Source organism: Vidua chalybeata, chromosome 2 (assembly GCF_026979565.1).
Source record: "Vidua chalybeata isolate OUT-0048 chromosome 2, bVidCha1 merged haplotype, whole genome shotgun sequence".
NCBI lineage: Eukaryota > Metazoa > Chordata > Aves > Passeriformes > Viduidae > Vidua > Vidua chalybeata.
Window position 1 is genome coordinate 2,547,935 of NC_071531.1, and position 23,536 is coordinate 2,571,470.

The window sequence follows — 23,536 nt, forward strand, 5'->3', positions numbered from 1 at the left end:
GGTTTTAACAGCATGGACCTGTCACTTCCTCTAGTTCCAGCTGTTCCTTTGAACTTTGTTGTCAGTGTTCTTAAAAATAAGTTTTAAAAAGTAATTTCAATACTTGTTTCAGCAAATCTTCACAACCCGCCTTTATTATTTTTGGTAACTCAGTAAATCTGATATTTTTGGGGGGGGGGGATCAATAGATTTGGCTGAATAAAGAATTGCGTGGAGGAAAATGGAGCATTTATCACCTCAACCCAGGAGAAACCTCCCAGAATCACAGGAAAACGGTGAAGATGGAAAAATCAGCCACATTTTATTAACATTTACAAAGGCAAATGATGTATTTACAATGCAAACACTTCCAGTTAATAATTAAAAAAAGATCCTCAAGTGTTTGGCTGGCCAAACACATTTTCTCTCCCTGAATTCAAAAATAAATAGAATTAAACTCTGTCTAAAAGCTGCTTTTTTTCCCTCTCAGAGGGGAATTACAAGCAGAAAGCTGCAAGTAACAGAACACTTTTCAACCCACTTTTTTTAATTTTTAAAGACTAACCAGATAAATTATTGGGGCATCATTTTCAGAGCAATGCAGGTTATTAAGGTGCATAATAATAATAATAATAATAATAATAATAATAAATCTATATTAATTTAATTAGAAATTCAGGGGAAAAAAAAAGGTAAAAGGGTTTTTATTTTTAGCTTGGAGAGGTTTTAATTGTCCCTCTGTAATTTTTATCAATCCTTTGTCCAAACAGATTTTAGCAACAACTATCTGTTATTGCAGATGCCTTTTTCAGGGAGGAAGAACATCCTGTTAACTTCACTGATGGGAATATCCCTCAGGGCTGGAATTGCCTCCTCCTGGAATTTCTTCTGCTGCTGTTTTTTTGCAAAGTTATCTACAAAAGATAAGGAGAACATTTCATGGTTTCCAGGTCCTTTTCTTCCAAGAATATGATAGAATTTTATAATGCAGCACTACAAATTTAGCTTACTTTAAAGGATGCTGAAAACCCCACCAGGGCTTCCAATAAATCAAATATTTAAAAGCTTAAAATTTGGGGTTTATTCTCTACGGGTTTCCAGAATTTTCAGTGAAGGATCAAACTTTTCAATAAGCAGTAAAATTACCTGTGATGGTGTGAGTGGAGTTGAGTGGAGCCGTGCTCATCATGTTAATCCCAAAAAGCAAAATATAACCAATTCCCACGGCCACCAGGAGATAAACTGGCAGAGCAACTGCCCAGTACCTGAAAAAAAGGATTTGAAATTTCACATTTAGTAACAAATGCTTACTAATGGATCAGCTTTAATGTTGGTATTGTATCTGTGATGAATTTCTCCAAGAGGAAAAGAAGCAGCACCTCTGATTATGGATCCTGACTCCACTGGAGCTACTGATAAACCATCAGATAAATTCCTTTAAAAAGGTCTTTGTTTTTTAATTATGCCCTAAATTTTACTGTATTTCCACTAGCAAACTTCCTAAAAGCAAAATGTCAAATTTATCCTAAAACATCCCAATATTATTTATTTCATGGCACAACAAAACATTTTCACCATAGCTACAATTAAAAAAATGCTTCAGAAACATTACAGCCCTTTATCATCAGGGCAAAATGGATTTAATTCATGGCCATTATTTAAAAATGAAGTTTTTTATTTGAAAATAATTAAGATTAAAGCGTTTAATTGGCTGAACTTACTTTTGAGGCCAGTATGTCAGTCCCAGGGAGAAGAGCCAAGTCTCAGGAATATAAGCCCAGATCAGGTACAAAACTGCACAACAAAATCAAAAAGTCACAGTAAGACTGACGGTGTTCCAGACTTCCTAAATTTTGCTTTTATTTAAACCAAAATACCTCTCCCAAAAGATTGCAGAATTTGCCCCTCAGACACAAATCCTGCCTGCTTACACGGGATCAGTTTTACTTTTGCTTTAACATTTAATTTCTGAATTTCCTATTGTGAAAAATGCCTATTTTGTGATTGGCTTTTCTCAAGTATTAAAATGAATTATTACATGTGTAATGTTGGAAAGTTATGCTGTATTCATTCTCTTGAGTGGTGTGTAAAATATAGTTTTAGGTTTTAACATAACGTTAAAATAGAAACTCTGTGATGTAAAATTTTTATTAGCTCAAGAAAGGGATAAGATAATTTAAAAACTCTTTGCACAGAGATAACACCTTCTCCCTGTCTTTATGGAACCACCAGGATTAAGGGGAAGAAGCTGACAAAAAACCAGAAAAAATCTTAATTTGCCAGGAATTTATGCATCATGTGTGAGATGTATGAAAATGCAACAGGCTGTTGCTTGTAAGGGTTATTCCTTTGATCACAAGGCAGGTTTTTGGCAGCTCAGTGCCCAAAAATACCCAAACGTCCGTAATTCTTTGCTTTTTATTGTCTTGTAACTGTCCTAACTCTAAATTTTTATTACTCTAATTGTATTGCTATTTTTAATAACCATTTTATTATTATTATTATTAAACTTTTAAAAATTCCAAAAAGAAGCAATTGGCGTTTTTCACACTATGAAGAGAGACAAGAATTTATTCCAAATTAAAACTGCAGAACAATAAAGGAAAAACCAACAAAACCACCCCCAAGCACCTCAGCAAAAAGCAGCCAAAGGGATCTGAACAGAAATATTGAAGCAGAGAATGATCTCACAGAGGCCATTTAACGGGAAGAAATCCGGGTGGAATTGCAGTGTTTGGATGGAACTGTAATGAAGAATTACTGAAAATCCTTCCTGATTCTTCCTGGGAGAGGAGCTGAGCCCAATTCCCCCTCGTTTCTCACCTGCCCACAGCAGGACCCTGCACTGAAGGATTTTGCAGCACCTTTTCTTGTGTTGGAAAAGTGTTTTCAACCCTCTCAATCCCTGGATCCCCAGTGAAATGAAGAACCCATCACACCAGCAGAGAAAAGCTGATGGAACCTAAAATATTTTCCACTGCTGTTGACCAGATTGATTATTTTTTTTTTTCATTATTTTGGTGGGGAAGGCAACACCACAGCTCCCTCCGGTGCTCAGTGAATGCGAAAATGCGCGTGACTCGGAGTAAAAAACGCATTTAAACGGGAAGGCAGCGCAGCGGGGCGATGGATTCGCCTGCGGGATACTCACTGAAGCCAAACCACGAGCCCAAAAAAAGCGCAAATCCATAAATTGCCCTTTCCGGCAGCGGGGCCGGAGAGTTCTCAACCATGCTGGGCGCTCGCCTTTAACTTCGCGGGGAGGGCGGAGGACGGGACGCGAGGATAGGCGAGATTTTCGGGGAGCACCGCTCCCTCACCCCCCCCCCCCCCCGGCCGGGCTCGGCCCCTTGGCTCTCCGGAGCCCGGCAGAGCAGCAAGAGGAGGAGGAGGAGGAGGAGGAGGAAGGGGAGGAGGAAGGCGCTCCCTGCCCGCCCTCCCGCATCCGCCCCAGCGCACCGCCTGCATCCGGCCGCGCGCGCAGGCGCACGGCCCGCGGATTGGCCGCCGCCCGTGACGTCAGAGGGCGGGCGGCCAATGGGCGGAGCGTCCGGCGGGCGGGGCGCGCTCGGGCGGCGGCGGCGCGGCGGGAGCGGGATCGGGATCGGGATCGCAGCGGTGCGTGCGGGAGTAGCTGCAGGGATGGGGGGGATACAGGGATGGAGGGAGGGAGGGGGTGAACGAGCGGTGGCCTCTCGGCCGCCTTCCCCCGCGCCCCGCCCAGCCCGGGAGCCCCGCTTGCTGCCCGGTTTGTGCCCGGCACCGTGACGCGCGCCCCCGGCCCGCCCCAGGCGGAGCGCGGTGCCGTGAGCCTCTGCGGGCTCTTGGAGCACCGGCACGGACGGCGCTGTGCCGGCGGGATAGGACACGTGAGCGGCGAGCTCGGGGTTTCCGGGATCGGATGGCGGCGGAGGGGGGAGCCCGGGAGCTGCCGGGACAGGGCGGCGTGTTCGGCATCCCGGGATGCAGCCGTGATTCCCGGGGATGCAGCCGTGATTCCCGGGGATGTAGCCGTGATTCCCGGGGATGCAGCCGTGATTCCCGGGGGTGCAGCCGTGATTTCGGGGATGCAGCCGTGATTCCCGAGGTGTAGCCGTGATTCCCGAGGTGCAGCCGTGATTCCGGGAATGCAGCCGTGATTCCCGGGGGTACAGCCGTGATTCCCGGGGATGCAGCCGTGATTCCCGGGGATGTAGCCGTGATTCCCGGGGATGTAGCCGTGATTCCCGGGGATGCAGCTGTGATTTCGGGGGTGTAGCTGTGATTCCCGAGGTGTAGCCGTGATTCCCGGGGATGCAGCCGTGATTCCCGAGGTGTAGCCGTGATTCCCGGGGAGGCAGCCGAGATTCCCGGGGTGCAGCCGTGATTCCCGGGGTGCAGCCGTGATTCCCGGGGTGCAGCCGTGATTCCGGGAATGCAGCCGTGATTCCCGGGATGCAGCCGTGATTTCCGAGGTGTAGCTGTGATTTCGGGGATGCAGCCGTGATTCCCGAGGTGTAGCTGTGATTCCCGAGGTGTAGCTGTGATTCCCGGGGGTACAGCCGTGATTCCCGGGGGTGCAGCCGAGATTCCCGGGATGCAGCCCTGAGGCAGGGCCCGGCTCCTGTCGCGGTGTAGATCAGAGTTAGTCGCTGTCCCGAGCTTTCAGCCGGGCTTAGGATGGCTTGTTGAGCGTTAAGCTCTGCTTGACTGCTCCAGAGTTTAACAAGACGCAGCAAAGGGAGGCTTAGCGCTGTGGTTGTTGGAAGTGTGGCACAGCTCCCGTGTTTGTGTCTCTGGCGCGTTTCTCATCCTCCCTTTCTCTCAGGGTGATGCACCATGGATGATCCTCTGTCCAACCTTGTCGCCGCTGTTTCTGGAAGCGATCGATCCTGCTTTGAGCTGGTAAGTGGGGTCGGAGCTTGATGGGAAACTTGCAGGATGCTCCAGGGGAGTTTTTTACCCGGATCTGGCCCTGGCACAGATACCCAGAGCAGCTGTGGCTGCCCCTGGATCCCTGGCAGTGCCCAAGGCCAGGTTGGACATTGGGAGCAGCCTGGGACAGTGGAAGTGTCCCTGCCATGGCAGGGGTTGAGTGGGGATGATATTTAAGGTCCCTCCCATCCCAAATCATTCTGGGATTCTCTGATCAGATCTCCAGAGTCATTCCCAGCGTTGATGAACCCAAGCTGCTGTACAGGTACCTCACACTGGCCATGATTCCCATACAAAAACCCCAAATTGGGGCAGAGCCAGAGCCGGTGTCCCCTGTGAGCAGCAGGGGGGACTGATGAGTGCAGCTCCTGTCAGCACAGCTTGCCCAGCCTGTTGGTCCTGTGGCCATTCCTGGGCTGCTTCAGCTCAGCCTGACAAATCAGTCCCTGTCCCTGCAGGGCAATCAGCTCTGGGCTCCTGGGATTTCAGCTCTGGGCTCCTGGGATTTCAGCTCTTGCCCTGTGGGATTTCAGCTCTTGCCCTGTGGGATTTCAGCTCTGGGCTCCTGGGATTTCAGCTCTGGGCTCCTGGGATTTCAGCTCTTGCCCTGTGGGATTTCAGCTCTTGCCCTGTGGGATTTCAGCTCTGGGCTCCTGGGATTTCAGCTCTGGGCTCCTGGGATTTCAGCTCTGGGCTCCTGGGATTTCAGCTCTTGCCCTGTGGGATTTCAGCTCTTGCCCTGTGGGATTTCAGCTCTGGGCTCCTGGGATTTCAGCTCTGGGCTCCTGGGATTTCAGCTCTGGGCTCCTGGGATTTCAGCTCTTGCCCTGTGGGAATTCAGCTTTGGGCTCCTGGGATTTCAGCTCTTGCCCTGTGGGATTTCAGCTCTGGGCTCCTGGGATTTCAGCTCTTGCCCTGTGGGATTTCAGCTCTTGCCCTGTGGGATTTCAGCTCTTGCCCTGTGGGAATTCAGCTCTGGGCTCCTGGGATTTCAGCTCTTGCCCTGTGGGATTTCAGCTCTGCACAGTGACTGCAGCTTTGCCCCTTCTTTGTTCTTCCAATCTCTTCCAATTTTTTTTGCATTTCTTTGTGCCCAGTAAGGCTCTTCTTATTTAATCCCAGAATCCCAGACTGGTTTGGGTTGGAAGGGACCTCAAAGCCCACCCAGTGCCACCCCTGCCATGGCAGGGACACCTCCCACTGTGCCAATGCCAGCCTGGCCTTGGGCACTGCCAGGGATCCAACCCCAGCTGCTCTGGGAATCCCATCCCAGCCCCTCCCAGGGAACAATTCCTAAATCCCCAGATCCCCTCCAGCCCTGCCCTCTGGCAGTGGGAGCCATTCCCTGTGGCTCCAGTTCCTGATGAATTTTCCCTCTCAGTTCCTGTTGTGCTTTTTCTGGATAAACTGCAGCACTTCTGTGCTTCCATACATCCAGGAATACTTTTCCTTCACTGTTTATTTCCCCCTTCTTGCTGTGCTTGGGGAGTCTCAGAAATCCCTAATTTCCATATTTGTGCTGCTTGCAGAGCTCATCAGGAGTTATTTATCCTTTTGTTCTCCCCAGGCAGGAATTAAAAGCACAAATAAATCGAATTTCTCCTTTGTCTCTGCCTTTCCAAGGGACTGGTACCAGTCTGGAATCTTTGGGACTCTGGGAAGTGAAGTTTAGGGGATACTTCAGGATTTTTGTAGGTGCTGACATTTCAAAAGCAGCAAAACCTTTCCAGCTCTTCTTTTTTAATTAATATTATTATTCTCCTTCTTCTTCTGAAGGGTTTATTTATGTTTGCTGCTGCCAAAACAAAGCTCTTTAAGAGTTGTCAGTTGTCTCTCAAGATGAGCTGATTTTTTAAATCACAGATGATTTTTTCCCCCCTCTTTGTTACTGTGTTAAATGTGGCCTGTTAAATACATGAATTTTATGATTTCTGTGAAATGATAACGCAGCATTTCCTGTGATGCAGAGTGTTCATTAAATCACACATTTATGGTGAGTGACAGACTTCGTAGGGATCTAAAAATCACAATAAATAATTTCTTCTTCAGCTTAAAGTGCTCAAATGTAACATGAAAAACTAAATCAAAGTAACATGAAGAACTAAATAGTAAAGTAACTTAAAAGTGACATAAAAACTAAATCAACTCCCCTTATTTTGCTATAGATGGTTTTATTTAAATACACATTCACTCTCAAAATGTAATTACTATTTTTGTATTTTTGATTATTTTTTTTTTAAACCTGTGTTACTTTCTTAAACCTTTAAGCTTAGTCAGGTCCTCTTGAACATGATTTTGCTGCCTGATTTTTGAGTTGTTAATTCCTAGAATCCTCTTCTGGTGTGTTTGAAAATATTGTTTAAATGAGTAAAACTTTTCCTGTCCATTCATAGCCATTAACCTATGGCCATTTTTTTTAATGGGGATGCAGGTAAATATTCTTTTTTTTTTTTCCAAACAAAATGTTCCATGTTCCTAGCTTGGTTTTCTCTGTTTGCTCTTTGGCTGTGCAATGTAATAAATGGTAAATATGTGAATATATACATATAAATATGTAAATAATGTGTTTATCTTTAGGGTCATGGAACATTTGGACAGGTAGTGCTGCCTAATCCTAAAACAGGTATGGAAACGAAACCAAGATTCTTCCCTTTCTTGGATCTTGGGATTAATATTTCATTTTATTTTTCCTTATTTTGCTTGAAAATAATTTCATTATTATTGTTTAGCAGAAGCATTGTTATATTCTGTTACCCTGGAACAGTTCTCATCTGTTTCTCCTAATATAACTTAAATATTCAGTAATATTTACATAAATGCAGGCAATTAATGCTGTGAGGATGGAGATTCAAGGCTGGTGGGTTTGGCTGTGTGGCTCTAAAGACAACTTCCAGTTTTTTGGGTTTTTTTTTTTTTTTAGGGAAGGTTTTTGCAGTAATAATTAAACAAAAATTCCCAGTTGCAGAAAAGCAGGTGGCTCAAATTCAAAATGATATTTTCTGCACAGCCCTCTTAATTTGTGGGAATAAGCAGATGAACAGCTGTGGAAGGGAATTTTTGTGGGTTTTTTTTGTGTATTTTTGTGCATTTTTCGGTGTAATTTTTTTTTGTTGTTGTATTTTTGAGAGGTTTTTTTTTTTTTTTGGTGTATTTTTGTGTATTTTCAGACTCTCAGTTGATGTTGCTCTGCTCTGAGAGTACCTGAACTGAATTTCCCTTTTCCTTTCCTCCAGAGCACCTGAAGCCACCTCAATGACCCCATTTAATTTTTAATTCCCATCCATCCCTCCCTGTTCCATCCAGATTCTGGGAAGTGCAGATGCTTTTGAGGACAAACCCTGCTGGTTTTGTGCCCTCTTACCCTGGTTAATTCAATTATTCTTGTCCAGAATAATTCATGGATACAGGTGGAAGAAGCTGCTGCTTTCCCTGGAAAAAACATTCCCTTCTATCCCAGCAAGGAGAGGCTGCATTTATCCATTTTTTATCTAAATTTATCCATTCAGAACGCAGAAATGCCAAACCTTCCAGCATTTCCCTATCCATAATTCCATAAAAAATCCCCTCTCAAAAAAAAACCCTCAATGACCAGGTGAGTTCAGAGATTCCCTTGCTTTGGTTTGTCAGGAATAGAGGCTGGAATCATCCTGGATTTTAAATATTGGCACTTTGGAATGCCTGAAATCATCCTTTAATTTAACATTTATTGTCACTCAGGAATGCCTGAAATAATCCTTTATTTTAAGATTTATTGGCACTTTGGAATGCCTGAAATAATGACTGATTTTAATGTTTATTGGCATTTTGGAATGCCTGAATTAATGCTTTATTTTAATGTTTCCTGGCACTTTGGAATGCCTGAATTGTGCCCTGTAATTCCCATATTTTTTTTTTCCCCCTTGCAGGAGTTGATCCCTGTGAGGTGTGGTGCAGTCAGCCTGTGGAAAAATTAAGGGAAATTTGCAATGTGATGAAAATCAGGATGTTTTGGTCTGTGCTCTTCACCAGGGAAAGCACTTCCTTTGTGGATGATTCTTGGTGAGTATCCACATTTTCCAAGGGGATTTCCCTCCAAATCTTCCCACTTTTCCTTCTTCCTCTGAAAATTCCTTGGGTGCTTCCAGTAAGGCTCCAACTGGTGCAGAAATGTTGGAGTTGGTTGAGGTTGAGAAATTCTTGAATCCACAGGGGAAAAAAAAAAAAAAAAAAAAAAAAGAAAAATTAAGATTGGGAGTTTGGAGTTTGGAATCTTTGGGAGTTTGGGATTTTGGAGTTTGGAGTTTGGGATCTTTGGGAGTTTGGAGTTTGGGATCTTTGGGATTTTGGAGTTTGGGATCGTTGGGAGTTTGGAGTTTGGGATCTTTGGGAGTTTGGGATCTTTGGGGAGTTTGGGATCTTTGGGGAGTTCGGGATCTTTGGGGAGTTTGGGATCTTTGGGAGTTTGGGATCTTTGGGATCTTTGGGAGTTTGGGATCTTTGGGATTTTGGAGTTTGGGATCTTTGGGATTTTGGAGTTTGGGATCGTTGGGAGTTTGGAGTTTGGGATCGTTGGGAGTTTGGAGTTTGGGATATTTGGGAGTTTGGGATCTTTGGGAGTTCGGGATCTTTGGGATCTTTGGGAGTTTGGAGTTTGGGATGTTTGGGAGTTTGGGATGTTTGGGAGTTTGGGATGTTTGGGAGTTTGGGATCTTTGGGAGTTTGGGATCGTTGGGTGTTTGGGATCTTTGGGAGTTTGGGATCTTTGGGAGTTTGGGATCTTTGGGATTTTGGAGTTTGGGATCTTTGGGAGTTTGGAGTTTGGGATCTTTGGGATTTTGGAGTTTGGGATCGTTGGGAGTTTGGGATCTTTGGGATTTTGGGATCTTTGGGAGTTTGGAGTTCGGAATCTTGGGGATTTTGGAGTTTGGGATCTTAGGGAGTTTGGAATCTTAGGGAGCCTGGGAAGCTGAAATTTGGGGGGATATTTCAGGATTTTTGTCGATGCTGACATTTCAAAAGCAGCAAAACCTTTCCAGCTCTTCTTTTTTTAATAATTCTTATTTTTCTCCTTCCTCCTCTGAAGGGCTGGACGTGAATTTTTCAACATTCTCAGATCGAATCCCTCTAAATATTCATAATTAAGACCCTGTAGCAGCTTGGTGTTTGTCTAAATCACAATTCATTCTCTTTTCCAACAGTTTGCTGTTCCTGGGCTGGAACAAGAAAATCTTTGAGTTCACTGTTACGGAAGACCTTGCTGATTTAATTAAAAAAGTTGTTGTAAGTCCTGGATTTTAAATTTCAAATTTCTGAATTTTCCAGTGTATGTTAATTAAATCTGTCCCTTAAGCACCTCGGGGTTATATCCTGAGTTAGACATTGCCTGTTGCTGAAGTGAAGACATAATTATCAATTATTTGATAATTGACTTGCAGCTTTCCAGAATTTGTGGCCTAGGCTTTATTCCAGATGGGATCATTTAGGAAATATTTGCAGGCAGAAATAAAGTTGGTGGATGAATGACTTAAATAATTTTTTTTATCCCTCATTCAAGAAGTGATATTTTAAATTTGCTGTTGCTGACTTAAAGCAGAAACAGAACAGTGGAGAGGAGGATGTGAGGAATTTGTCCCTTTTGTTGTGGGTTTTACTTTTAATTTTAGGTAATAAAACATTTCTTACTTCATTTCTTGAAATTGCGTGTCCAACCCCAAGCTACATATTTCATTTTTTAAATTTCGGAATGTTTCATATTATAAACACTGCTATAACATATTTTTTGATTTAATTTGGCTTCATTTTCTGGGTTGTACATCCAAGAGTAAAAGTGGATTTGGAGGGGCAGATTTTGGGATGTCCCAGGTGCTTCTTTGGGATTTAAGGAGCTGCACGAGGGCTCACAGGGGCAGGATTTCCTCCGCAGATCTCAGAGCATCCAGGAGTTCTCTCTCCCCATGCCAACGTTTCTTTTTCAACAAAAATCTGGGATGCAGCTGCCCCAGGGATGGTGAATTCCAGCAGAACAGGAAATGTCACTGTGCTGAACCTGAGCAGGCAGAAATTCCAATTATCTCCTCTCAATAACTTGACTTTTTAATTTGGTTTTTTGGTTTTTTTTATCCTTGTTCCAGAACATCCCATATTTCATCAGTGGCATCCTGAGGATTGGCAGTGGAATAGAAAATGTGAGTTTCTGGAATTGTTTGGGAGCCTCAAGGGGCTGGCACAGGCAGAGCTGGGAAATCTCCTGCTCCACCTTTTTTATTTACAAAATTCAATTTCTGCTAGGACTGAACTCATTTTCCTGCTTTGGAAACTGTAAACTTGGGGCTGTGAAAATCCTGAATTTCCCTGTGTTTAATCCCTTTTTTTCTCACTTGGAAACAACAGCATCAATAAAACAACACAAATAAAACAACACAAATAAAACAACACAAATAAAACAACACAAAACAACACAAATAAAACAACACAAATAAAACAAAATAACACAAATAAAGTAAAATAACACAAACACAATAACACAAATATAATAAAATAACAAATAAAACAACATCAATATAACATCAATAATACCATCTGTAATAACAATATTATTATTATTATTAATAGTAATAAATTATTATGATCAATGTCCTTTAAGACTAATCCTTCTATTAACTACATTAGTTAATAAGTAGAATTTATCATTAAATTGAAAAAGAGTTAAAATAAATCCATTTAAAATAGTTAAAATATATAAATTTAAAATAGTTAAAATAAATCAATTTAAAGTAGTTAAATCAATTTAAAATAGTTATAAATAAATAAATTTAAAGTAGTTAAAATGCTCTAGCTATTGCTGCTAATTTGATAATTTGAGGAGAACTTTTGATTTTTTGAGTGTTTGATTCTTGTTTTGTCTTAATAGATTTGGCACCCTGATTTGTGTTTTCTTAGAATTATTGTAAATATTGTTACAGCATTTAAAGGCTCTTCCCTTAATAGAGGTTTTCCTCTGAATTTCAGTTTTGTTTGTCACAGTTGGTGACCTAGAAAATAAATAAAATAAACACCTAAAAGGTTTAATAATGCAGCTTATAAATCCTCTCGTTTTTACCATACTTAATCAAAATATCTCATTTTTTCAAGAGCAGATAAATCACTTCAAAATCGTTACCTCCCGTTCATAATAACCTTGATTTGGTTTTAATTATTACTTGAATTGTTATTTTTAACATTATAAAGATGATTTTTAGGAATTTATAAAGTAAAAAAAATGAATTCTATTGTTAGTAAAGGATTTTTTTTTTCAGTGTTCTACTAAAATAGGAGAATATACAATTATATATTTTCTCCTAGTACTATTAAAAAAAAATAAAAATACTGTACAACAGTGCTAAAATAAAAGTATTGAATTTAAAAACCAACATTGCAGGAGCAACAGGAAAACCAGAATAAACACAACTGTGGATTCCCCAGCTGCTGGATTTTTGGGGATATTCATCTTAATCGTGTGATTTTTTTAAATATTATTTTTCCACAGCCATAAGAAGAAGTTTCTAAATCAAATTTTTGGGGGTTTAGATATATATTTTTTAAAAATAATTTCAGTCATCACAAGGAAGATTTAAAATCAAATTTGGGGGGGGTTATATTATGTTTTTAAATATATTTTTTTAATAATTCCAGTTATCATAACGAAGTTTCTAAATGAAATTTGAGGGGGTTTTTGTTATTTTTCAGTCATTTCAGAAGCTTCTAAATGAAATTGTCCCATTTGAATTCTTCCCATTGCAAGTCTGCTTTGATTTTGTGACTGTGCTTTGCTGGAGATTTCCAAATATTTGTAAAGCTCCAACTGGTGCAGAAATGTTGGAGTTGGTTGAGGTCAGAAATTCTTGAATTCACAGAAAAAAAAAAAAAAAAAAAAAAAAGAAAAATTAAGATTGATTTTGTGAAGTTTGGGATCTTTGGGATTTTGGAGTTTGGGATCTTTGTGATTCTGGAGTTTGGGATCTTTGGGAGTTTGGAGTTTGGGATCTTTGGGAGTTTGGAGTTTGGGATCTTTGGGAGTTTGGAGTTTGGGATCTTTGTGATTTGGGAGTTTGGGATCTTTGGGAGTTTGGAGTTTGGGATCTTTGGGATCTTTGGGAGTTTGGGATCTTTGGCATCTTTGGGAGTTTGGGATCTTTGGGATTTTGGAGTTCGGGATCTTTGGGATTTTGGAGTTTGGGATCTTTGGGAGTTTGGGATCTTTGGGATTTTGGAGTTTGGGATCTTTGGGAGTTTGGAGTTTGGGATTTTTGTGATTTGGGAGTTTGGGATCTTTGTGATTTGGGATCTTTGGGATCTTTGGGAGTTTGGGATCTTTGGGAGTTTGGGATCTTTGGGAGTTTGGGATCTTTGGGATCTTTGGGAGTTTGGGATCTTTGGGATTTTGGAGTTTGGGATCTTTGGGAGTTTGGAGTTTGGGATTTTTGTGATTTGGGAGTTTGGGATCTTTGTGATTTGGGATCTTTGGGATCTTTGGGAGTTTGGGATCTTTGGGAGTTTGGGATCTTTGGGAGTTTGGGATCTTTGGGATCTTTGGGAGTTTGGGATCTTTGGGATTTTGGTGTTTGGGATCTTTGTGATTTTGGAGTTTGGGATCTTTGGGAGTTTGGAGTTTGGGATCTTTGGGATTTTGGAGTTTGGAATCTTAGGGAGTCTGGGAAGCTGAAATTTGGGGGGATATTTCAGGATTTTTGTCGATGCTGACGTTTCAAAAGCAGCAAAACCTTTCCAGCTCTTCTTCTTTTAATAATTCTTATTTTTCTCCTTCCTCCTCTGAATTTTTCAACATTCTCAGATCGAATCCCTCTAAATACTCCCTTATTTTCTGTCGTCTGTTTCCAAATCAGCTGAACAAAAGCAGAGACGAGAGCTCCAGCGCTCTGCTTTGTCAATTAATGACTTTTTCTTGATTTTTCTCTTTTTTTCCCCAATTCCAACAGGGTTTCTTCCACCTTGCAGAGGGCCTGAACTGGGTCAGGTGTGTGGGGGATGCCAACATGCTGGAGAAGCTGGAGCAGCTTGGGGACTGTGGCAGGGTCATCCTTCCAATGTTTTTTTCTGAGTGTGAGTATGGACACTCCAGAAATCAGGGAGGGAGGGAGGGGGGAAAAAAAAAAAAAATCACTTTTCTCTTAGAAATCATGCAAAATCACTTTTCTCTTAGAAATCATGCAATCATTCCTGTTCTTATTTCCATGCTTCTGGAGTGAGAAATAATTCCTGTAGGCTGCTCCTGCTGGCGAATTTGCTGCAGGTTTGGGTGGGGCAGGTTTTGGGGGCAGAGCAGGAATTTTAGGGGGAATTCCTCACCCTCGGTGTTCCTCCTGAATTTTCTCTCCAGGGAAGCGTTACATCACCAGGGTGACCCTGGAGGATTGGGATTTAGTGGCAGAACTCAGAGCCATGACCTGTGAGAGCTCCAGGAAGGTGAGAGAAACTCTCAGGGTGTGTTTGGGACTTTTTTTTTCTTTTTTTTGGGGGGGGAGGGGGTTCTGATTGTCCAAAAAAAAAAAAAAAAAAAAAAAAACCAAAAAAAAAACCCACCCAATTATTACAGAGAAATATTTCAAAATTCGAGTGTTTTCATTCTGGCATTAAAAAATGCCTTTTACTGCGTAATGTAATTTTACATAATGACCTTCACACTGCTGAATTACGTGAGTTTAGTGGAGAAATTGTTTTGTTCCTGGTCCCACAGAAAAGTGAAGCCATGAAGCAGAGAGGAAATGCTGAATTTTCCCAGGGAGCCCTGGGCTGTGCCATCGTGTCATACAGCAAAGCCATTGAGCTCTGGTAAGAGCTGCTCTCAACTTCTTCAATTTTCTCCTCATTTTGTGCAATTTTGCATCAGCCACTTGAACTAGAGGCCAAGTTATACCTAATTTCATAAAAAAAAAAAAAAAACCTATAACTCATTTTTATTCTGTTTTTTTTTTGCTGGTTTTTTTTTTTTTTTTTTCTGCTCCAAAAATCCTTTTAGGGTTTCAAATGGCCAAGAGGAAGAGGAGCAAACCTGCAAGAAAATGAATTATTTGGTGTGGACAAGCAAGAACATCCACTGTGGGTGTTTGCCCTGGAAATGCTCTTGCAAATGTTGCCAGTATTTATCATTATTTATCTTTATTCCCAGGATGCACAAGGAATAAAGAAGAGCCCATATTTCCCTGCCTGCTCTTGGCAGCTCTCAGGCTTTATTCCATTTTGAAATCTTGGTTTAATTTCTTCCCTAAGGGAAAGGCTCTGGAGATTTTCCTGGGCTCTGTAGAGGGGAGAAAGGGATGAAATGGGAATTTTTAGGGCATTTTTCCCCTTCCCTTGGCATGTCAGCAGGGTTGGTGTGCTCACCATTGGTGCTGTGCTCATGAAAATGCTGATTTTACTCCTCCTGGTGTCTCTAAAATACAGGAAAACTTGCTAAAATCCCACTTTCCACAAAACCACGTCGTGCCAGGAGTTGGATTTTTCATTTTGAACTCTGTACCTTTACACTTATGCCCTAAAAAGGATCAGGATTTTTGATTTCTTTACCCTCCCCTGTCTCTACACCAAGGTCTCATTACGTAAAATTCAAAATAATCACTGGATTCCCAATATTCTGTGAATAAATCCATTTTAATCCCCACAAATGCCCCATGGCACGAGAGGTTTTGGTCCCAATTTCAAGCTGATTTCAACCTTCTTGCAAAACTGTAGCAAGGCCAAGCAGGGAAGAGCAGAATTTGGTAAAAAACCAGGAAATCCTGGGGGTGGTGGAGAGCAGAAGAAGTCATGTGATTTCCAGGAGCTTCTCCTTTTTGAGAGCAGGCTGAGGATAATCTGAATTAACATTAATGGCCCCCAATCTTCCAAATGATCCCAAAATTGCAGTGAACATTCCCAGGGCCAGCTTGGGGTTTTCTGGGTGCAGGTTTTGCAGGCAAATCTGGTGAAAATATTTTTATTTTTCTTTTCTTTTCTTTTCTTTTCTTTTCTTTTCTTTTTTTCTTTTCTTTTCTTTTTTTTTCTTTTCTTCACTTTTCTTCACTTTTCTTCACTTTTCTTCACTTTTCTTCTCTTCTTTTCTTCTCTTCTTTTCTTCTCTTCTTTTCTTCTTCTTTTCTTTTCTTCTTCTTCTTTTCTTCTTCTTTTCTCTTCTTCTTTTCTTCTTTTCTTCTTCTTTTCTTTTCTTCTTCTTTTCTCTTTTCTTCTTCTTTTCTTCTTCTTCTTTTCTTCTTCTTTTCTTCTTCTTTTCTTCTCTTCTTCTTCTCTTCTTCTCTTCTTCTTCTCTTCTTCTTTTCTTCTTTTCTTCTTTTCTTCTTCTTTTCTTCTTCTTTCTTCTTCTTCTTTTCTTCTTCTTTTCTTCTTCTTCTTCTTTTCTTCTTCTTTTCTTCTTCTTTTCTTCTTCTTTTCTTCTTCTTTTCTTCTTCTTTTCTTCTTCTTTTCTTCTTCTTTTCTTCTTCTTTTCTTCTTCTTTTCTTCTTCTTTTCTTCTTCTTTTCTTCTTCTTTTCTTCTTCTTTTCTTCTTCTTTTCTTCTCTTCTTCTTCTCTTCTTCTTCTCTTCTTCTCTTCTTCTTCTTTTCTTCTTCTTTTCTTCTTCTTTTCTTCTTCTTTTCTTCTTCTTTTCTTCTTCTTTTCTTCTTTTCTTCTTCTTTTCTTCTTCTTTTCTTCTTCTTTTCTTCTTTTCTTCTCTTCTTCTTCTCTTCTTCTCTTCTTCTTCTCTTCTTCTTTTCTTCTTTTCTTCTTTCTTCTTCTTTTCTTTTCTTCTTTTCTTCTTCTTTTCTTCTTCTTTTCTTCTTCTTTTCTTCTTCTTTTCTTCTTCTTTTCTTCTTTTCTTCTTCTTTTCTTCACTTTTTTCCTTCACTTTTCTCCTTCACTTTTTCCCTTCACTTTTTTCCTTCACTTTTTTCCTTCACTTTTTTCCTTCACTTTTTTCCTTCACTTTTTTCCTTCACTTTTTTCCTTCACTTTTTCCTTCACTTTTCCCTTTCCTTTCCTTTTTTCCTCATGGTTTTCAGTAGGAATAGCCATTATTAACTCTTCATCATCTGTTTTTTTTTTTTTTCCCAAGCCCTACCAACCACCTGCTGTATGGGAACCGAGCCCTGTGCTTCATTCTCACCAGGCAGTACGAGTGAGTATCCAGACAGGGCACATTGCCCAGGAAATTCTGGATTTTAAAGCTAAAACATTGAATTATTTCCTATCATGTGGTTGTGGATTCCCCATCCCTGGAAGTGACCAAGGCCAGGTTGGATTTTTTTTTCTTGGAGCAGCCTGGGGTAGTGGAAGGTGTCCCTGCCCATTTTGGATGAGATTTAAGGTCCTTTCCCACCCAAACCATTTCCATAGTTTGGGAAAAAACCAAACCACTCCACAGTTTCCATACAAGCTGCTGATTTATTCAAGGTTTTATTTTTATATTCTCATTTATTAGATTGATATTTATGCTTTTTACACCAGCCTGGAGATGATTTTGGGGTTTTTTTGGAGGTATACATAATAAATTCCTCTTCTTTCCCCTCCCTTCTCTCAGGAAAGCTGTGATTGATGGAAAAAGAGCCATAATTCTCAAGCCTGATTGGCCAAAGGTTGGTTTCTTGCACATTCCAAAATAATTTTTTTTTTGGCATTTTAGAGCAAAATGAGAACCCAGAGCTGATTTTTAATGAATGGACAGAGGTTTTTGTGGACTGAGAATTCTGCCAAGTGTGCTTTGCTTGGCTTTTTTAGATTTAAAATGTTATTTTGTGGTGCCTGTCAGTGTTGGTACGAGGTGCTCGCCATGTGTAAAGACAGAAGAAAATGTTTTATTATGCTGTGAGTTATCAGAATGCTTAAAAAAAAAAAAATTAGAATATATAAAAAAATCCTGGTTAACTGCCAACAGGTATTTCCCAATATTCTTGGCCTGCAGCAGAGTAAATAAGAGATACTTAAAACATTGCAAAGTAGCTGAGATTAGGGGGAAAAAAAGCAAATTTTCTCCTTTCCGAAGCAGAGAAAGCCCAAAAAAAAAAACCCCAAATTTGCTTTTTCCCCCAGCATCTCCCAGTGATTTACCCCTGTTTGAGTAAAAACCTGATTTCTCATCAGCTGAGAGCAGCTCGCTCGCTGGATTATACAAAACGTGATTTTTTTTTTTTTTGCTGCTACTGCAGCAGGTTTGGCTGTTAAACCCCCCCCCCCCTCTCCTGGGTGTGGCTAAAACCTTGAAAATGCTGATTTTTTTTTTGATTTTTTTTTTTTTTGTTTTGTTTTCTTTTAGGGTCACCACCACTACTGCAAAGCCCTGGCCCTGATGGGCGAGGCTGAGCTGGCCCTGGTGGCCAACGAGAAAGCCCAGGAGCTGTGCCAGAAGAGCCCCGAGGGGCTCAAGGAGCTCGTCCAGCAGCACGAAAAAATCCAGAAAAGCCTGCAGGAAATGCACGGTAATCCCTGCACCTTGCAAAATCTGCGGTTTTACTCTGCAACCACCTCGGTTTTTGATTTTTTAATCCCTCCTTGTTTTTTGTTTTTTTTTTTTTTTTTTTAAATTATTTTGTAGGTACCAAAAGTAAAGAGAAGCCTCTGCTTGAGAAGAAGTAAGGGATTGGCAAGTTTGGTTTGGTTTTGATTGGTTTTTTTTATCTTTTTTTTTTAATTAGCACAGTGGGGGTGTTGCATAAATTTTGTTCGCTGGAATAAAATGTTCGTTTCATTAAAATTTTAAAAATCAAATGTTCAGGAAAGAAAAAAGGAAGCAATAAATTGATCAGGAGTGCTGAGGATTTCTAAGAACTTATTTTGAGTATCGAAAGCAGTGTGGGCAGCAGGGCCAGGGTATTTTTAACAATTAATGGCCATGATTAATTATTTCAGTTTTAAATCTATAAATTTAATCATTCAATTCCAATTTTTGTAGAGAATTGAGGTGGTTTTAAAAATTATTATTTTATTAATTCTGGTGGCTTTGTATTATTTTATTGTTTTGTTACTTTATTTTTTTATGATTTTTGGGGTTTTTTTTATTTATGGGGTTATTTTTTTGGGGGGGGGGGTTTATTTATTTTTATTTATTTTATTTTATTTTGCTGTTGCCGTATCTTTGCACAAGTTTGGCCTGTGCAGTTTGAAGCTGTAAAAAAATGACTGATGGAATCTTTTAAACCTATTTATGGGATTACACCCCTCTAAAGGGGGTAAGGTTAATTGGTATTAATCTGGTTTTTTTCGTGTTATATACATGTAAAACACGGAGAAAAGCTCAGGGATTCTCTCTTTTCCCACATCAGAGACTGCACTTCTTCAAAATCCCCTTCAAGAGCCTCGCAGGAGCAGAAAGGAGCAGAAAAGGAGAAGAAGAGAAGCCAGGCTGAGCCCAAACATCCCCACGGGGCTCCAAGGCAGGATGCCAAGGTACGGCTGGAATTGCGGGAATTCCACCTGGAATGTTGTGCCTGCCATTCTGGAATTGTGCATTTTCCTGGGATATTTCCTGCCAAAGCCAGCCCAGAAATTGGGATTTTCAGGTGGTTGTTTGGAGGGGGGAGATGGCCACTGTCGTGGTTTTACTTTTAATTTTTTAGGTTTTTTTATTTTAATTTTTTTTTTCCTAATTTAAATTGGTGATGAGCCGTTATTAATTTAAAGACATTTTTGTGGCATTTTTAGTGTCTTTGCTGCTGTTATTGTAAGATAATCAATTATAATTGATACGCAATAATATATAGTTAACATCTATATATATATATTTATGTTACATTTAATTTATAGTATATATCATTAAATAATGTGTTTATTAATATATCGATATATTAATATATAAATATTCCTTTACATTTATATTGTAGATAATAATACATATATTATATAATGTATATAATATATAATATATAATATATAATATATAATATATAATATATAGTATATAATATATAGTATATACTATATTATATAGTATATAATATACTACATATATTATATATAGTATATAATATACTACATATATAATATATAAAATTTATAATATATTGTATATATTATATATAACATACTATAACATAATATAATATAATATAATATAATATAATATAATATAATATAATATAATATAATATGATATGATATGATATGATATGATATGATATGATATGATATGATATAATATAATATAATATAATATAATATAATATAATATATATTATATTATATATAATATATAAAATTTATAATATATATAGTATATATTATGTATTATATAATATATATATTATGTGTAGTATACAATATACTCTATATAATATATATAATGTATAATATATAATATAATATATAATATATATGTTAAATAATAATAATATATAATATATATAGTATATCATATACTATATATAATATAGTATATATTATATAATGTATAATATATTGTATACATAATATATAGTATATGGTATACTATATATAATACAGTATATACAATATATAATAAATATTATTGCTATGTGTTGAATATATATATAATATACATACTTAACATGATAATTTCATCTATATAAAATACAGATATGTAGCGTTCTAATTGAGCCCATGCCTTGCGCTGCGAAGAAGCTGCGCAGTGCAGGAGGTGCTGATGAATAAAGGGAATTTCCAGGCAGGCCAGGCCAGCTCCAGCAGAGCTCTTTGTGCTCTCAGAGCAGGGGGAGGGCCCTGGGCAGTGACGTGGCCCTGGGAAAACGAAACCAGAGCAGGAGGGCAGGAAATGGAAATTTTGGAGTTTGTTGGCAGAGAAAACCCGGCTGGGGAAAGCCCCAGAAGGGCTCAGCTTCTCTTGCATTTTCTCCTGAAAACCTCCCGGCAGGTCTGTAAGTCTGCCTTCCCTCAGGGGGAATATTTCTGGGTCCGATTTGTAGATAATGTCAATTGAGACAAACTGAGGAGCAAAGTCACTATAAAAGCACTTTGATTAATGAAGTTATTTTTCTTTGCCTCTTGATTCAGCGCATTTTAATTTCTTTCTTCAATCTTGGGGATTTTTTGGCTTTGTTTAAGTCCAGTCAGGGAGGTGGATTTGGCTTTTGTAATCTGATATTTTTGCCATCAGGTGGCTGAGCCCCAGAGAGCAGAAGGCAAAGCTTCCACGCTGGAGCAGCCTCCAAGTGAGTTTATTTTTGCTTTCTATGAAGTATTTTGTATTTTTTTATTTTATATTGTATTTTGTATTTTTCTGAGCCATTTCTTCCTCTGCTGCTGCCATAATTAATAACCAGAAGTTAATTTCCTGTCATTTCCACAACAATAAGCAATCAGCTTTTACTTCTTTCTTAGACACTTCTGTATTTCTGCCTTAATTCCTCAATGCTTTTGCCAATTTGAATCTCCTTCAATTAATTCAGAACTGAAACTGAAATTAAAGAGTAAAATCTGAGCCACAGGCTGGAGATGCTTTCCCTCCTCCTGAGCCAGGATCTAAATTAAAGAGGACTCTGTATTTCAATATTTACAGTTAATTTGTGGTTAATAAATGCTCTAGCAGAAAATAATTCTGCAGGTACAGAGGGAAGAGGCCACAAAATATTTGGCAGAGTGGATTTTTAGACTTGGAGAGCTCTGTGGTTTCTTGCTCATGTTTGGTTCTTTTTTTAAATGAATAAATCATTTTATAGAGAGAACTCCCACCCCCCAAAGCTCCCCCAGTGCCAGGGTCACTTTCATGCACTGAAAGTGAAGTTCAGGCAGTTCTGAGCTTCAAAGGGAAATCCTTTCCTAAATTTTCCTGGGGGTTTTCACCACGTGCTCTCACTTGACTGAAGCCTTTGGTGCCCCTTCCTGGAATATTTAAAATACCTTAGGAGGTGGCAAAGCACAGAGCACTTGAAAATTGGATTTTAGGAAAGCACTGAAGGTGTATTAGAAAATCCTGTTCTTAAAAGAGCAGTGGAAGAAGTGATCCTGACCTCGGGAGCTTTGTGAGCACCTTGAAGGATTAAAAGGTTTCTTGGGAGGTGGAAAATGTGGGGAAGGCTGCACGGGAAATCTCCAGGGGTTTTTTGTTGGAAAGGTGTCAGGTGGGAATGGAGGGGAAAGAATGAAAACTTCCTTTTTCTGTGAAGACAGGCTGGGATTGTTCAGCCTGGGAAAGGTTTTGGGGAGAGCTCAGAGTCCCTACAGGGGCTCCAGGAGAGGGGCTGGGGACAAGGGATGGAGGGACAGGACACAGGGAATGGCTTCAGAGTAGGATTTGATGGGATATTGGGCAGGAATTGTCCCCTAGGAGGGTGAGGAACTCCTGGGTTTCTAAATCCCTTCTCCAGGAGGAGTCTGGGTATGGATCCAGCTTTAGTGACAGACCTGGGCTCTGGTTTATGCCCAAGGGTTTATTGGGGTGGAATTGATCCTTTCTGTGAGTTTGCCCCTCAGGATTAAGGGTGGCAAACCCAAGATATTGATCCAGGTAAAATAAATCCTGGATTTGGGTTGATGGAGGTAATGATTAGAGAAAGGGATTTGAATCAATCTGTTACACGATGGAAGTGGTTGTGACTCGTGAGGAAATTTTGAATGAATTTGAGATGGGCCCTCTGAGTTGCTTTGGGTGATGGGGTTTATTTTTCTTCTGCACAGGCAGGAAGGGTGGGTTCAGCTCACATCTTCACTGCATGGTTCAGGAGGTCCCAAGACCCTCAGTTACAAGATTTTTAAGGAGTTATTGACCAGTAAAACACTGCCAACAAGGATATTTATGTTTTTGACAAGGATATTTATGTTTTCAATCCTTAAATATTTCATCTTATGGACCCATGTTACAGTGTGAGCTCTCTTGGCCAGTCATGTTCTGACACACAAACCCACAGTGCTGCATTCTGAACTCCTTGTTTACCTCTGGAACTGCTTTTATTTTTATATCTTAAACTCTAAAACTCTAAACTTTCCTGTACTTAGCTTAACGTGTCTCTGCTTTAAACTCCAAATCCACATTCTCCCTTCCAGCACCTCAGTTTGGGAGCCTTTTCCAAGGTCTCAGCTCAAATCCTGGCTTTAATTCTAAACTTTGGCTTCCGGGCCCAAAGTTCTGAGAGCTCCCTGCACTTCAGATTCCAACATAACTGATGCTTCAGTGCATTGCTTGTTCAAGCAATAGTTTAACAATGAAGCAATGGTTTAATAATGATTATTTTTTAGCCTGGAGAAGAGAAGGCTCCAGGGAGACCTTAAATCCCCTTCCAGGGCCCAAAGAGGCTCCAGGAGAGCTGGAGAGGGACTGGGGACAAGGCATGGAGGGACAGGACGGGACACAGGGAATGGCCTTGAGCTGAAGGAGGCCAAGCCCAAACTTTCCAGCCCAACCTGAAGCAGTAAAATTCAGCCATTCCCCGTCCCCAGTGCTGAGCACACCCAGAGACCTCAACTCCACTTTTCCTGGAATTCATTCCCGTCGAGTTTGCTGTGGCTCTTGGGTGTGCAAAGAGACAGGAGCAGTTGCTGGTTGTAGTAAAGTTGTTTTTTTGCATGAGTGCATCAGTCTTGAAGGCAGAGAGTTCTGAGGGGGTTCTAATTAAGTTAGAAGATGTAGCTGTGTTCTGTTACTATTTGTTAAAGGTAAGGCAGTTGTTTTCTGCTAGTTGAGCCATTTTCTTTATCTTTTCTACAACTGATCTTTGTGGAAAAACATCTC

At 40.1% G+C, this 23,536-nt stretch overlaps 2 protein-coding genes across 3 annotated transcripts in view; one reads left to right on the top strand and one right to left on the bottom strand.

Moving 5' to 3' along the window:
* Positions 1–276: 276 nt before the first annotated feature.
* On the bottom strand, positions 277–3,362 carry PIGP (phosphatidylinositol glycan anchor biosynthesis class P). Its single transcript, XM_053934929.1, has 4 exons — positions 3,131–3,362; positions 1,701–1,773; positions 1,126–1,244; positions 277–893 (listed from the first exon to the last, which is right to left on the bottom strand). The coding sequence occupies exons 1-4, from the start codon at positions 3,210–3,212 to the stop codon at positions 763–765; spliced, it is 405 nt and encodes a 134-aa protein (XP_053790904.1). The 5' UTR covers positions 3,213–3,362; the 3' UTR covers positions 277–762.
* Positions 3,363–3,582: 220 nt separating this feature from the next.
* The window catches only part of TTC3 (tetratricopeptide repeat domain 3), a 56,061-nt gene continuing 36,107 nt past the window's right edge, over positions 3,583–23,536 (top strand). For both annotated transcript variants that reach the window (XM_053936557.1, XM_053936558.1), the window contains exons 1-15: positions 3,583–3,597; positions 4,787–4,863; positions 7,471–7,516; positions 8,799–8,931; positions 10,071–10,152; positions 11,004–11,057; positions 13,848–13,971; positions 14,249–14,334; positions 14,606–14,700; positions 16,955–17,017; positions 17,420–17,474; positions 18,152–18,314; positions 18,431–18,467; positions 19,158–19,281; positions 20,966–21,020. In XM_053936557.1, the coding sequence (XP_053792532.1) occupies positions 4,798–4,863; positions 7,471–7,516; positions 8,799–8,931; positions 10,071–10,152; positions 11,004–11,057; positions 13,848–13,971; positions 14,249–14,334; positions 14,606–14,700; positions 16,955–17,017; positions 17,420–17,474; positions 18,152–18,314; positions 18,431–18,467; positions 19,158–19,281; positions 20,966–21,020 (1,183 nt within the window). In that variant the 5' untranslated portion in view covers positions 3,583–3,597; positions 4,787–4,797. The remainder of the gene's footprint in view (positions 3,598–4,786; positions 4,864–7,470; positions 7,517–8,798; positions 8,932–10,070; positions 10,153–11,003; positions 11,058–13,847; positions 13,972–14,248; positions 14,335–14,605; positions 14,701–16,954; positions 17,018–17,419; positions 17,475–18,151; positions 18,315–18,430; positions 18,468–19,157; positions 19,282–20,965; positions 21,021–23,536) is intronic.